The sequence below is a fragment of the Anguilla rostrata genome, chromosome 5 (assembly GCF_018555375.3).
Source record: "Anguilla rostrata isolate EN2019 chromosome 5, ASM1855537v3, whole genome shotgun sequence".
NCBI lineage: Eukaryota > Metazoa > Chordata > Actinopteri > Anguilliformes > Anguillidae > Anguilla > Anguilla rostrata.
Genome location: NC_057937.1, coordinates 57,758,945 through 57,774,764, shown reverse-complemented (window position 1 = coordinate 57,774,764; position 15,820 = coordinate 57,758,945). Strand labels below are relative to the sequence as shown.

Below are 15,820 nucleotides of genomic sequence, written 5' to 3'. Positions count from 1 at the left end.
ACAAAGTACCCGGCAGTCATCTTGACAGGGTACGATGCCAGCAACTCAAGAGTGACATCATCCGAAACAGGTCTGGAGTGCACTCGACGTCCGCAGCGTTCTGCATCGCCGTGAAAGTTCGGTTAACGAACGAGCAGTTTGCTCTTAAAAAAAAAAAAAATAGATTCCAGCTGTTTGCCAAGAGGTTGCCCTCTTCACAGTTGTGAGCTAACGGAATGTGTTCTCGGCCATCTTGGTGGTGGCCACTACTCACAGAGAAGGTCATTATGTGCTAGCGCTGGGCTCAGAAAACTTAACAAGAGATAGGCCTACACTGGAATGTGTTCAGAAGTGCTTCACAAATCCCACCAAGCCGCAACAGCATATCAGTCATTTTATACACACAGCCTACAGCTGTATTGTATTTCAAATGATACAGCAACCAACATATTTATTTTGTCGCTAGGTCACAATGCCACTCATATTACTCAGTAATAACTGGTTCCATTAATCTTGAAGCAGCATACTTAATACAAAGCACACGCTCTTCCAACTGGATCTCTGCTTGAGCACAGTTTCCATTTTAATATGATCCGTGCAACTTCTTGTGCATTACATGCAACCCCCGGGCAATGCAACGGAAATGCAAGTGCACTGCACCAAGTCAGCCAGCTCCACCGCAAGTTCCACAATGGAATGAAATGTAATTCACTCAAATGCACACACATACAGACCTTATCTGACCTCACTTATCCAGAGAAAACCTAAACCCCAAGGACGGTATTTTCACATTTAAATATTCTCTAAAATGTATTTTAGTCTAATATAGTCTAATATCTAATATCGTTATATCTATACATAAATATCATTGTAAACCCAACACTCAGCATAAAAGCTTTTTATAGGTTTTACTCCAATCTGTTACAAAACATCCTCTTAAAAAATGTGGAATTTCCGGGTAGAAAAAGTAGTTAAGACTTAACTAGTAGTGCAGTATTAACCTTATAGCGGTATATGGTTAGAATTAATATAGCCATTAACCACTTTGCTATAAAAACGGTTAAAGCACTGAGTTCTCTGTATTTTAATGCAGTCCTTGGCAATGGCAGAGTAAAAAAAACACACACAAAAGATGCAATTAAGGTTATTTTAATGAGTAGTTGTCAGACCAGACATGACATCACGGGGCCCGGGGTTGCCATGGGGAGAGTTTTATTGATGTTTATCGGGAATGAATAGATCAAAGGCACGCCAGATGACAGGCGATCAATCAGCCGTCAAATCAAAGATGGCAAGTGTCCATGAAAGCCTCTTCTAGTCCACGTACTCCCATTGTCGGCTGGGAATTAATCTCTAAGTCTTTCTCGACACAGAGAGTGAACCCAGGCGCAAAGCAAAAGTTGACATTTTGTGATCAAATGTTGGAGCACAAAAGCCCCAAAACCGAGAAGGCGGGCATCAAAGAGTTTCCTAGCAGTCAGCTGACACAGGAGACCGTTTTTCTTCGCTACTATATAGATCTCGAGTTAATATGTGAGTCTAAATAAGAGGAGAAGGCCGGAGTAGAGGAAGGGGGAGGGTTTTAGGAGCTTAGTTGACTAAAAAGAAAATGATTATCGAAGTCAAAGTTGACTTTCCAAAGTCGTATATATGTAACTATGCGTCCGTATTGTTCTGTGATTGTTCTGAAAGCAGCAAAGCGTTCTGTCGTGTTCATAAAACTTCTAGTAAATGGGAACTTAGGAATTAAATAGCCTGAAAGAAATGCGTTGTAATCATTACTCAGCCAGGAATCCATTATATATAAAACGGGCCCATAAAATTATACACTGTCGCTAACTATTAATAGCCTAGCACATCACTAGCTAAGGAAAGCATAAAGCGTAGCCGTCAGTTAGGATCACTTCCACCTGAGCGCGAAACATATCGACCTGTGAACAGAAATACGCATGTAGACAGCAGGTCCAGCTTATCTTTGGGGTAACAAACATTGCGGCAACAGCGAATCAAAATCAAAAAAAAAAGAGAAAAGTAAACGGAAAATCTCCTCGTACCTGCCGAGCGCCGGGGCGCTTGCTGTTTCCTCCTTGGCATGTTCGTTTTGGGATCTCCGAAGAGTTGCTTCGAGCCTCAGAAATTCCGAGCTGCTATGCTCCCCTTTGACTGCGGCGCTTTCATACACGACACCTGGGGCTCTTCGAGGAGGCAGACATAGATCGGCAGTTTTCAAACAAAAAAGTCCAACTGACGAAAAAGGCAGATCTGACTCGGGAGCGAATTTCTCGCTCCGTCTCGACGAGGATATCACAGTGGACCAGTAGTACGGCGGAAAACCCCTCCTAAACGCGATCCACACTCCGCGCTGGGAGCTGCAACAGGCAAGCTTAGAGGAAAACGAGACGATCGCGTCACTCAAAGTCTGCAAACGGGAAAACATCAAGCGCTGTCACATTAACTCCTTGCAGCTCGAACGGTTAGAAAACAGCGTCATGTGGGCACATTGCGTGTTCCTTCCTGCCGCAACGTATCATCGCTAAATCTGAGCTGGGCGATGTGTATGCCAATGATTGCTCTTGTGTGATGGCGATGCACCGAACTGTCTATAATCGAGTTGTAATTAATATTGTGGTAATATATCCATGTTTGGGACACAACAAGAACAGGATATTAGGGCAGCTTCACCTTAGCCGATAATATCATTTCACGAAAAAAGGACGGAGATGCATAAAACAGTAGAGCAGATTCCCCTTTCTTAATCGATATACTATTAACAGAATTAACTACCTATGCGGAATCACTTCCTCGAATTAACAACACGGATTGTTTAAAAAATAAACCAACAGGGCATGATTTGCATGTTGCTGTGAGCTATTACAATATAGTATGGCTCCGAACAATTTCCAGCTGGAAACGAAAACGCGAATATTTAATTCCGTTCCAGAGAACAGGCTGGGTAAAATTTGAGCTGATGGGCGCAACTGTCCCTCAAACGCCCAGCAGCTATTTTCTCTAAATGCGTTACACAATCCGTGGTTGGAATCGATGAGATATGTGCTTGATTGGATGTCCCTTGTTGTGATAATGAACATCGGAATAAGGGGATGGACTCTTGCTGCGCTTTAGCCGTCCTGTGAACATGATTCAAGAGCTGCACAGCCAAACATATTCTTGGCTGGTAAACCACTTTCTTCCTCCTTTCATTGTGTGGTTGATAGTGGGTATGTTGAGCACCAACACCAAATCAACGGCGACTTCCCCGCAGCAAGGTGCTTTCGTTTCTACGCTTCAAAAGAGCCAAGCGCAGAATTCCGTAATAATGTTTTTTTTTCCAATCTAGAAGGAAAATGATTGCTCTCTCACTTTTTTACGGCAAGATAAACATTCTCCAAATACCCCATGCTTGAAGACACGGCACCTTTCCACAAACAGACAAATATTTGCGGTTTGCAATGCTACTCCTTCCTTTTCTTTTGCCCCTTTCCTTATCAAGTTACTGGGAAAACATAAATGGCCTACTTTCAAATGAAAAGATGGACAAGTTGTCCCTGTTTTTATTTTTATTTTTTTAGAGCGTCCTTAGCGATGGAGTGACCGCAGTCATCAGTTATTTTCTGCTGGAAATGCAACCTTGAACGCAGAAAATACGAATAATTTCTCGCAAACGAGGAAATGGTAAGTTGTCAGATTCCCCTTCTGATGACAGATGTGTTCAATTCCATGCCGTTGCGATGTCGGTGGTCTCTTTATCACGTATCCGTCGGCCAAAGAAGGACAGAAATCCTGGATAAGGGAAGGGGGCCGTTCGAAGAGAACAGAATAGCCTGTCCGACGTACGTGCCAAGCTTGCGTGGGGACGAGAGAACTCGGGATTCGATTCTAGCCCAGTCTCGCTGCGCGTGCTGCGGATCTAACTGCAGCGCACGCCGTAAGATCCGCCCTTAACATCTGTCTGTCTCATCATTGGCGAATCCATCAGTGTCGCACTCGCTGCATATTGCATGATACCACAGAGATAAAAAAGCTAGCGGCCATACAAACCGCTAAAATTCCGTTGATCTGTAGGATTTCAAGCGTTAAATGCATTTGAGTTTTTTCGTCTAATAGAAATTATAAAACTGGAATAGACATTTGATGCAATTTCACAGGCCACACACACACACACACACACACACATATATATATATACACACACACACACACACACACATACATAGTGACCATAGTGACCATTCCTTCGGGTAGGCTACTTTGTTTTGAGTAGGCTACAGGGCTGACAGCATTGCACTCCGTGTTCTTGAGGCAGAGCAGCGTTTCGCAAATTTACCCATGTTTCAATGGGAATTTTTTTAGATTATTGTAAGCTTCGCAATGTCCTCGCTTTGCGTTTACCTGACACACTTGCTTTCTAAAAAAGGCAAAAGTGAACCTGTATATACGACTCACTTGTGAACAAAATTGCGTATAACGCCACCCAGAATGTGACAGCACAAAATAGGATATTTTAATTGTAGAAGGCCAGCTTGATTAACTATTTTTTTCCTCATAAGGAGCACTTGAAAGGCATTCTTTGGAAGTAGCCCATTAAATGATTATTTTAAACCCCGCTAACAATGTTTATAGGTGGCCGCTGGTCGCGTTTAACTGGAGCGCGTGGTGTAGTTAGCAGCCTAGCTTTGTTTTAGACACCGCGTTTATGAAAGCGTCCGATGCACATAAATCATGGGGAAGGACTAACTTTTCTTCATCCATTATCCGTGTAATATTACATTACATTACAGGCATTTAGCAGACGCTCTTATCCAGAGCGACTTACACAACTTTTTAAACAGGGTAGCATATGAAAAAATCCTGGTCAGAAACATTAGGCGATTGTCTTAGTCTTTCCACACACACACACATAACATAACCCACATACACATGTACATACACACGCGCGCGTGTGTGTGTGTGTAAATGACCCTGATGTGAACAAGTCTGAAAATATTCTAGCGAAAATTATGCACTGGACTTCAGGTGTATAGGTGTGTAAACACGTAGATCATTATAGCCTACACATTTGTTTAGGGGGAATTGCCTGGGTAAAACACGTAATATGGAAAGATTGTGCAAAACCAAGACAACAAAAGAACATTGAACTGCTCACTGAATCCGCGAGAGTAGGTGTGTGAAAAAGTGGAATTCTCCATCAATTTCACACTTTTCGAGTGTACAGGGACAATGTCGTCAACGGTTTCGCTGTACCTTTGCAGTAATATAGTTTTTTATGTACATTTTCTAAGAATCATTTATATTTGTTCAGTTTTCCCATGTTTAATAGTAATTACAAACTTAGCTGATGTGCATTTAAGGGATACATTTTCCCATGTAAGTGTTTCTTAGATTTATTTTATTTTATTTATCGTTATCATTTATTGGTTTATTTTGGGAAATGACCCGATGCAACTGACTATTTACTGATAACAGTGGTAGCTGTAGATTAATTCTTACGCATTTAAAAAAAAAAAAAAAAAAACCTGCTCAGGTAATTAATGTCACGGTTGCAAACCCGTGTTCATTCATTGGAGCAAACTGACATCATACAGCAGACGCAAGATTGAGACATCAACATCCAGAAGAGTGCTAGAACGAGGGGAGAAATCAGTATATGTTTAATTTCACTGCAGTGGCATGCTGATTGCATGCCATTGTGTGAGACAAAGTAAAAACGGTCAAATGCACGCCGACCATGAAACTTCCACTATTGTGTAACGATGCCTTTGCATCTGGACATTCCGGGAGGTTAGATTCCGCAACTTGCCATTATGATGTTGTTAGTTTAATCCGTTTTTCTGCTTATTCACCAAAATTGTACAATGGCTTTTTAAACTCTTAGTACATAATTCTTCACTGTTATCATTTCCCTAGATCATATGCATAGCAGTAATTAATTAAGGTTCCACAACTCCATGGCCCTCTCCTTTATGGGCAATTGCAAAAAAACAATAATTCCAAATTATGGCACACAGACAGATAATAATAATAATAATAATACATGTTGAATATAAATACTGCGTCATAAATGACACGTCATTCATTTTCCAGTCTGTCCACCAACTTGACTTCAGTTTTTGGCTCTAGAACCTACTCGGCCTTGTGTCTTATTACAAGAATATTGCAGTGGAATAATGTGTTAGCTAACATCGCATTAGCTGTGTGGCATGAATAGTCATTTCACTCGCATTAAGGCAGTATTCTCCCTCCCCCACTTATTTTAGTGTAATTTTAATTACTACACTTTATGGCTTATGTTTTATTCATGCTTTCATACCTGACTGTCTATACGTATTAATGATTAATATATCCAACGTGTTTAGTAAATTACGATTGGTGTAAAATATAATACGAAAGTTCTCTGCCACAAAAGTTTATAAAATGATTTTAGGGCTATTGTTTCTTTTATGTCTTTTTTCTAAATACCACGGTGGAACACAGCGTACAGCAAATTAGCCTAACCCTATGCCTATTTTGCTCGCGCAACCAACGTCATGGGATGTTTACGATATATAAAGTCAAATACAAGACAAAATCAAGACTAAATAATTTCACCGAAGAAGAGCTTTAGTAAGTGGCACTTCCTTTTGGTTCATGCAAGGGTGTGGAAGCCGCTTTGGGCAGCGCTGGATTTCATCCTGACAACGACTGTTTAATCACAGTCGACAACAGGTGCATAGTCTACGTATGACGTTACATTTACCGGTCCTCAGAAATCGGTAATTAGTATAATCTATTAATTGCTGCAATTTATGTAGTCACACATCAGGAGAGAAAAAACGTAGAGAATTCTAAATAAAAAATACGTACAGCTCGTTGCTGATTTTTCTTTCTTTCTTTCTTTTCTTTTTGTTTTCTTTACAACATGTCCCAAATTTAAACAGCAAATTACAGGGCAGTGAACGACACACGCCTATCATCTTTAGGCAAAAATAGAATTGCGAAGAACTTTTATTTACTCGCGTCGTTCTGCTTTGTATTTCTGTTAACGTATCTGCAAAGTAACACATGATTACTATGTGACGTACCGCTTTACCCTAAAGTACACTGTCCGCTGAGAACACTATTTTACAAAGAAAATGAATGATGTGTTAGAAAGGATATTCTCAATTGGCAATCACCAAACATCCAATTTAACTCAATCACTCTTGTTAATATGTAGTATAAGAACTATGTTTGTATCGTCAGCAGGCTATCAAAATAAAAATAAAATAAAATAAACTTAATAGCCCTTTACAAATCAGTCCATTAAATTGTAGGTCCATTTCATTTGAATAAATTTATTTGGAGAGAAAGTAATCTAGGAATGTCAATTTAATTTTTAAACCAAATCAGCCTTGCTGCAACAAACCCATTCCCCCATTTTTTACACTCCGTAAAATACGGTCAAGATCAAAGGGGACCTTGATGGACATACAGTACTAACACCTCCCGCGTGGGCACCACAGGTTGCGGGAAACCTGATGCGCTCATGTGTGTTCCTGTAATTCAGAAAAATCTTATGTAATAGTAGCTCTCTCTCTTTCTCGGACAAATAACTATTTTTACATAAAGAGAGAGAGAGAGAGAGAGAGAGAGAGAGATGATATTTCATGTTCTTTACTAAGGTTTGCCTTTTCTGTTATCAGTGGCAGTGTGAGAATTAATGTTAAAAAAAAAACTAATGCATATCTGCTTAATTCACACGATGAAAATAGACCACTCATGCTGCATTTATGCAGACAGTGCGTTCAATGAGGCACTGGGAGCACGGTTAAGCGGGAGAGCGAACGGTAGATCCATTCCTTCTAAGAGAAAATGAGATCGTTGTAAAATAATAACCACCATCGTATTTACAACAGTGTTGCTTTTCCAGTTTTCCTGAGTTTAATTATTCGTTCAACTGAAAGTTTCCACAGATGCTCAACCAAGGCTCAGCGTACAGCCTACTATTGCCTTCATTGTACTGTTATTAACGAATCACAGCACTAGGTTAAAGCATCCCCAGCCTAGTCAATCTGCATAACGATTTCGTTTAACTTCGCAACGAATGGCGCGAGTATTCATCATGTAGCCTAACTTTGAATATGCGTTGGAATATTTCATATATTAGTTTCGTCTCTGCGAAACATGCTCACAGAAAAATTAATTCTGTTTTAACTGCAGACTGTATGTTTTATCTTTATATAGGGATAAAATTACCGGCAGATACTGCTAAACTATAGGCCTATAAAATATCACTGCCAATACAATCCAGACCAGACAGGTGATTTGTTAAATAAACTATTTCAGTCGTAATACGAGACCACCAGCAACCGCACGTATCATTCATAATAGTTAATTATCACTGATTGTTAAGAGAAATTGGATCATTTTCTGACAATAAACACATAAATCATCAATCCTAAGAATAAAAAAGAAAAATGAAATGAAAAACACATAGCTGTCAAAGTTTTTTTTTCTGAGCAGTCGAAATGCATGAAGAACGCCTGTTGCAAAAGGCAGTTTGGCAACTAACAGCCTTGTTATTGGTGTTTCAACACATACCCTACCGGTTTGTGGTATCGCCGTTGAGTTACAGGTATTCAGTTTCCATAAAGCATGCGTTCATTAAGTATATATGTCAGTCGCAACGGTTGCGATCACATCTCGTACACCTAAAGGTTAACTGAATAACTTACGCTACTGTGACCCTTTCTCCCCGGGGAATCTTCAAATTGACTATAGTGTCTTGTGTTGAGGTCTGGCGCACTGCGCGAGGCCCGTGTGGGTAAAAAAAAAAAACAATCATACAATCTCTTCCGAGGTGCCAAACCTATTTTTTTTTCCAGCTTTGGGTGGGAGATACACTTGCAAGGATGTAATGCTTGTGTCATATATATGTGTGTTTATACTGCAAATGTCAAGTTTAAAGTTGGCCTGCATATAGCTAGGTAAACTGAGCAAAATCGAAAGTACAGGAATAGTTATATGCTCATGAGTATGTACACATGTGCGTGCACACACAAACACACTCAACCACAAGCACACATACACACACACACACATACAACAAGCACGCACAAACACACAGTGTCAGTAAGGGTTCACTCGTAGCTGAAAACAGCATCCTGTGCTGTTTTACTGACCTACTCACGGACAGCCCAAACAGGCAATACAGATTTCAGTGAGGACACATTGGAGAGCAATTCAAGGAGACACGTCCAGGAGACATCATTTTTGGTGGAGCAGAGAGAGGGGGCTGTTTCTTTGGAGTGTGTGTGCGTGTGTGTGTGTGTGTGGGGGGGGGGGGTGTCTCTAAGGCTAGTGAGTTTCTTGTAACCTCATGCTGGGAGCCACTGAAACCTACAGTTTCATATGCTATGCACCGCAACCCTTCTTTAGAAAAAAAAAAATATAACTGCAGGATAACGAGGGTGGACCTCTGAGGAGCTCCACGAACCCCTGAGATCCGACTCACGAACCTAGGGTTCGACAACAGGTTAAGAACACTGTAAGAGAAAATGGAAAGCCCTGATCAACCTAAATATCATGCTGGAGACCATCTTAAAATTAAGGTCATTTTAAAAGCAATGGGACAGAAGATTAAAAAAAAAAAAACCTTCAGGTTTCAAGAGCGATTGAAAAATCCACAAGGCCTCTCTCTAGTTTCATTACGGACATGAGAACATAGAACCGAAAGTGATGACAGAACAGCCATCAGGCCAACTTGGCATCGTAATTAATTAGTATTTAGACATGTACGAAGAAATAAGATAAACGTGTTAGTCGTTTCCAGGCATATCTCATAGCATTTCTATGTTAATAGGGCCATCAGAACTCTTTCAGAACACTGGCAAGATTGGCATTGTACACAGTACAGAAGTAAGGACTTTCTCAGGCTCTAAGCAAGAAGGACAGTTCTACGTAACCGGTTATTGTGACCAAAAGACTTCTGTTTTAGGAGATGTGGTAGGCTTTTTTTTTTTTTTTTTTTTTAAATCAAGTATTCCCTAACTGCATATGTGGCAGTCAATGAGCCTGAATAATTCTGCATGACTCAATCGCCAACAAGAAGCATGTGTGTGTGTGTGTGTGTGTGTGTGTGTGTGTGTGTCAGTCAATCCCAAACAGTGGAACGCGGTGGGTGCGTGATTGAGGAGAGAAGGTACTTTTTTTGGGGGGGGGGGGGGGGCTGTCCTGATTCATGTCGGTGTCCGGTAAACAGGAACGGTTTCGGTACGGGGGAACTTCCCCCGGCAGCGTCTTGTAACGGTAATGCCGACGCTAACGAGCAACATCTGTCACGGTGGTTTCCGCTCCGAAGCCGTGATTCATGTTTCGGCTCCAGAGAAACTGGAGCGAATGTTTACCTCAATGAGAAACAGACAGACAGGAAGGGGGCGGCCATTTTTCAGGAAAAAATAATAATACTTAAAAAAAAATAACATTCCTGGTCACTTCCATAAATATAAACTGTTGATCAAGACACACCTATGAGTACTTTGGTGAATATCAGTGATAGCTGGAACTTCAAACCTGAAACAACTCACGTAAATGTTTCATCTTCTGAATGAACTTATGAGTGCACCTTTCACTTCTGAAATGTTGCTTAAATGAATGTGATTCTGTATTTTTTAAAATTGAGGTTAAAATGTTTTGCAGAGTCTTAGGGTGTTAAAGCATTCAAATAAATGTTTTATTACGGTTTAAATATTTATTGTGCAAGATATGGCGCCCATTAACTGAAGGAAAGACGCAATCACAGTGGGTTCATTTACTTCTCAGGGTTTTTTTTCACTACCCAGTAAACATGCCTGACACATGACTGAATGTTTCTTAGGGCCTATTGTGTTAATCAAAACAGCCTGAGACGCATCACAATAGCCCATGTGTTCGGCGCTCGATGATGTCACTTCAGACTTGAATTGGCAGGGGTTTGACGCATGTGGCTAATTCATTACCAGCTTCCTCACACCAACATGGAACTGATTTAACTTCAGATTCACGTCCAGTCTCGAAGTCCAGGCTTCTTAATCAACCCTCCCAAATACCGGTCAGTGCATCTCTGACACAACAATTTATTTGTTCGCTTAGCAGACAAGCTGTATTCAGACTTAATCTGTCAATATAGCTTATTTTGTTTTATACGTTGTCTGTTTATTTTGCTGGACATTACCTGAGGAGGTTGAAGTCAAATACTATGACCCCTTACAGGGCCTTCAAGGACCCCAAGGGGTCTGCAGACCTCCTGTTGAACAGACACCGAGGAAGACACTTCAACAAGCAGGCATCAGACTGTCCAGCAGGGGTCACTAGAGGGTGATGAGACATGTACCCCAGCTGACTAAAGCCTTCCTAGCCCTGGGCAACACTACCAATTAGTACACTACCGATCTAAAGACTGTGGGGCCCATCCATGCATTAGAGCAGTGCCTTAACAGGATGAGCCACCGAGCAATCCTCAGAGACCTTGTTCCTCACCCAACAATTTGTATCAAAAATACGATCATGTCAAAAAAATGTTCTCAAATTTCTCTTTCAGTCTTTAAAAATGTGTTATTTAAATTTAAAACTCCAAGCTAAAATGGATAGAATTTCATCTAGTGTTCAACACTTTGGGTCATTCCTTAATGGCAGAAATGAGAAAGGGAATATTGAGACGCTACCATGACAACTAGGCTATGTTACTTTTTCAACAAGATTTTCAGCTTCCAATGGGTAACACTGAGAGTTCAGCCAGTGTTACTGGTGTAGCTAAATGTGTTCTGAGGACCAAAAGTAAAGTCTCCAAGTATGTTCTTCATTTACTTTTTATCAACTAAATTTTTTTTCCCTTACCCTTACTGTCCGTATGTGACCGTGAATCATGAGTTTGTTTCCATGAATTTGAACTGTATGGCAGCTGCTTCCAATAACTCTGCATGTGACAAGTTTACAGGACAGGGAATCAAACACGTGTCCTGACGGAGTTTGAAAGTGATGACCCTGTGTGTTTTCACTGCGCTTAATTTGCTGTGCAGATTGTGAGGTGACATCATTTGCAAAAAAGCAGTTTGCCCTCTGCCTTCGGTTGTTTTCATCGGCCGCTGAGCTGTGCGACTCCATGTAAAATAAACTGCACCGGCATTAGTCATCATGTTTTTTTATTTTATTATTTTTATTATTACTAATCACCATAACCCTGACCTATTAGTCAAACCCTTTTGAGAGTCAATGACGCAGATTCCATCCCTCAACACAGACATCGCATTACGCTGGCTTTCAGACCAGAGCTCAGCCTGCAGGAGCTGCTTACTCTTCACAACTGACGTTAGAAAGAAGAGTCAGAATCTGTGTGTGTGTGTGTGTGAGACGAGGGGGGGGGGGAGAGCTTACAAATGTACGCAAGGCTTCATAAGTGAAGCTCACTGAACCTAAGACATGTTGCCGTGCTGTAAAACCGGGGGGGGGGTCGGGCCTAACAGAGCGCATCAAGCTCTGAAATTGGGTGTCATGTTACTGCTGTAAGTGACAACACCTCGGGCCACGGGCGAAATTTCAGAGTCACAAGGCCAACGCCCACCAGTCGCCAGCTACATTTCCATTAGCGCCGCTACAGGACGTCAGGCGGCCGCTGTAACTCGCGCTGACGCGGAGGAGGCCGTAGGATGCGGACGCCATTTTGTTCCCTGTACCTAAACCACAAGTGGAGTTTAAATGGACGGCTTGTTTGAGATAAATTAAAAATGTTTTTTTTTTTTTTTTTTTTTGCAGTGACACACTGTGTTCCGGGTACCCTAGGCAGACCAAGTTTTTGAGTGGTGCACCCAAAAATGAAAGTTTCTCCTCCTCCCCGGTCCCCAATCCACAGCAAGCCACAACACCCCCACCCTCCAACTCAAAATTTTTTCAGATATCTGGTACTCAAGATTGGAACTGTGCCGTTGCTACTGCAGACCCTAGAAAAGGATGTGCGTGAAGTGAGTAAATGAGGTTCAGGTTAAGGTTACTTTATTTGTACCCGTAGGTAGATTTGGTTTGCAGTAGAGTCTCTGACTGTTTGTGACTAGAAGAGAGCTCCAGACTCTTTTTCAGACTGTAGGTTACACTCACCTTCCTCATCAAATGGAAAGTCCCAATCTGTCTGCCTGTTTGCCTTACAGCAACGTTCCTCTGACCTCCTGCATCTTCACTCCTGGAGTGACACACCAGCAAGCCAAATGACGTATTTTTTTTATGTTAATTTTAGGTCTTAGAAAGTTTTCCAAGCAAATCTTTGAAATGCCTTCTTGCAGACAAGAAAAGGTGTGATCTGGGCCTATTTACAATGTAGCTGAAAAGCTGTGGCTTGTGGGTGGTGTTAAAAAAAATAAATACATAAAAATGTTGATACCGCATTGTTATTCACAGCAAACTTAGGCTATATTTTAAAAAGTTGCAATAATGAGTGATGCTATCTGGGACCCATTCCATGAACTGAACGGTAAAACAGAGTATGCTAACTAATAGCAGGGGGGCAGTGTGGAGCAGAATCCTCACACTCCCACTCGGACGTTCTGTACACCATCAAGAACACACAATCACAAACGTCTAAAAATACAAATATGTTTGTATACAAATAGTTGATTTGGGCTGTTGAGGTGGCTCATCCTTCTAAAGCTCTGGGTTCAGATTAGCGGATGCAAAACATCTAAAAATGGCAACGTCTGTGTCAACTTGCAGTGGCAAAATGGCCCTCTTGATCAGGCCTGGATTAAGACTACGTGGGCTACGATAGCTGATAGCACGGAAAAGTTTACCTTCTAGGTTTAAGTTACAGATAAAAACGTAGCCAGATGCGTGTAGGCTACGACAGAGGAGCAGCAGCCTAACGTGTTACCGAAAGTGAAAGCACAATCAATACATCTTGATCAATGGCCATATGTGAGCCTGCTGCTACTCAACAAACAGCTCACACATAAAGAACACATCAATTATAGTTTGCAGACAGTCGCAACTCAACAATATAATGAATCCACAGCGAGTCAAATCCAAACGAAAATGGCCGGCAGTAATACGCGCAGGTCTACACTGCAAAACCACAACCCCATAGGCCCAATGTAGTCTGATAGGCCCAACGATGGAAATAATAACATGTTGCATTACCATTCCATGTAGGCCAGGGCTTTAATGAAACAAGAGACGGGCAACCTACCGATTTAGAAGCTCTTCTTTCTTGCTTTTCGAGGTGAGAAGTGCGTCATGATATCACTGAAATGAAATCCAGGGTGCTTAACAAGTCACTTTCTAAGAACATGCGAGTGCGATTGTTCAGCCTTTCTTGTAACGCGGTGATCTAGTTTTGTTCTTTATCGGTGGGTTTAGAAAATTTACGCTCCCCCAGATGCGTTAGTCACGGGTTAAACTGATTCTCGAGGCAATGTCAACATTCTGTAAAACGTGGTGTAACGTTCCTTTTCCTTACGAGCTGTGAAACTCAAGTTACCTTGCGCCTTGTTGCAGCTCGTTTGACTGATGGCTACCTAGCTAGCATGAGCTAAGTAAATTTGACATGTGCAGGGAAGTGTGTGCACTCTGCTAGCTAGTTTTTTAAAAAAGAACTTGTGATTGCAGGAGCTGAAATGTATTTTCAAAAAACCACATTGTTACATAGATCATCTTGCTAGATCGACATTGAGATAGCTAAGCTGTTTGGTGCAAATATGTGCAATATTGTTTTATTAAATTTAGCAAGTATCCACTAAGTGGATATGCTATGCTATGTTCCCTGTGATTTTCCTACGACAGTAGCCTATAGCTGTTGTTTTGAAGCAAATGGAGTAGATGACTAGCTTGCTGTGCACATGATATAAAACACTGCGAAACTATTTTGACCCATTTCATCAAGATGGGATGGCAGCGGTTGTCTTCCAGATATTAGTCGGAGTCCGATCCTCTTGTGTTACCGGGGAAACGGCACCTTTAACAATAATGGTCTTATTTAAATTTTAATTCATTACCATGGTACGAACGAGATATGCAGGTAATGCACAGAGCACTTTGCGTCAGGTGGTTATTTGCCTCTGCGTTGTGCATATAAATACCTGGGTGGCTGGAAATACGAAAGTGTGGCATTTTGGTCAAACAAAAAACGAATCTGTGCTTGCTGATGTGGACGTGGCTGTGGCACGCACGCACATCATATTTTAACGGCGACACCCCGCTACTACGGAATACCAAAAAGACAAAGAAAAAAAAAGCCAGCAAAAGAAACAGTGGTAATGTACGCGATGTCATGTCGCTGGTGTAATTTTATTAATAACGCTTTCATTTTCATTTTGGGACCAGTCTGTGCACCCTGCTGTGCCTGTGGGCAGTAGCCCCTGTAGCCCATTGGAAAAAGACGGGCCCTGCTCTTGATACAATTGAACATTTAGAACTGGAATTAAAGAATAAATCAGGGGCACACAGTAAGATGTCTGGGGTTAATTTAACACTCAGCAGATAAAATTTGGTTCCACATTCCAGCGTGGGACCAGATGATATCTGCTAAGAGTTAAATGAACACCGTTAGAGTTTAATTAACACTGGACATTGTACTGTGTAAAGTTTAGATACTAGATTTATTTTGTGCGCATGCATTCTCTCCTGTTATTGGAGTGGAGGTGCGGGAGGGGCGGGTTCAAGCCCGCTAAACACACGCTTCTCTCTCATGACTGCGGCGCATTAACTATTGCGACGCTGTTGTCAGCGTTCGCTAAACTAAGCGCTGCTCGGAGCCCATCGCGTGGCACGGAGTGGAGACGACAGTTGGCAGATCCGCGCAAACGCGCAGTTCTGTTCCAATGCGCTCGAGCACGCCCGAGGCGACTTCGCGGCAGAATAAATTCCG

At 41.6% G+C, this 15,820-nt stretch overlaps 1 protein-coding gene across 3 annotated transcripts in view; it reads right to left on the bottom strand.

Moving 5' to 3' along the window:
• The window catches only part of LOC135255760 (teashirt homolog 3-like), a 59,074-nt gene extending 44,585 nt beyond the window's left edge, over positions 1–14,489 (bottom strand). Inside the window, exons 1-2 of one of the 3 annotated variants that reach the window (XM_064337330.1) lie at positions 14,144–14,489; positions 13,063–13,144 (exon numbers count right to left, since the gene is read on the bottom strand). Coding sequence is in view for 1 of the 3 variants with exons in the window: in XM_064337329.1 (XP_064193399.1) it covers positions 2,034–2,073 (40 nt within the window). In the remaining 2 variants the exon portion in view is untranslated. Of the gene's footprint in view, positions 1–2,033; positions 4,050–13,062; positions 13,145–14,143 lie in introns of those variants that run through there. The other 2 variants (XM_064337331.1, XM_064337329.1) reach the window with 2 other exon arrangements.
• Positions 14,490–15,820: the final 1,331 nt, after the last annotated feature.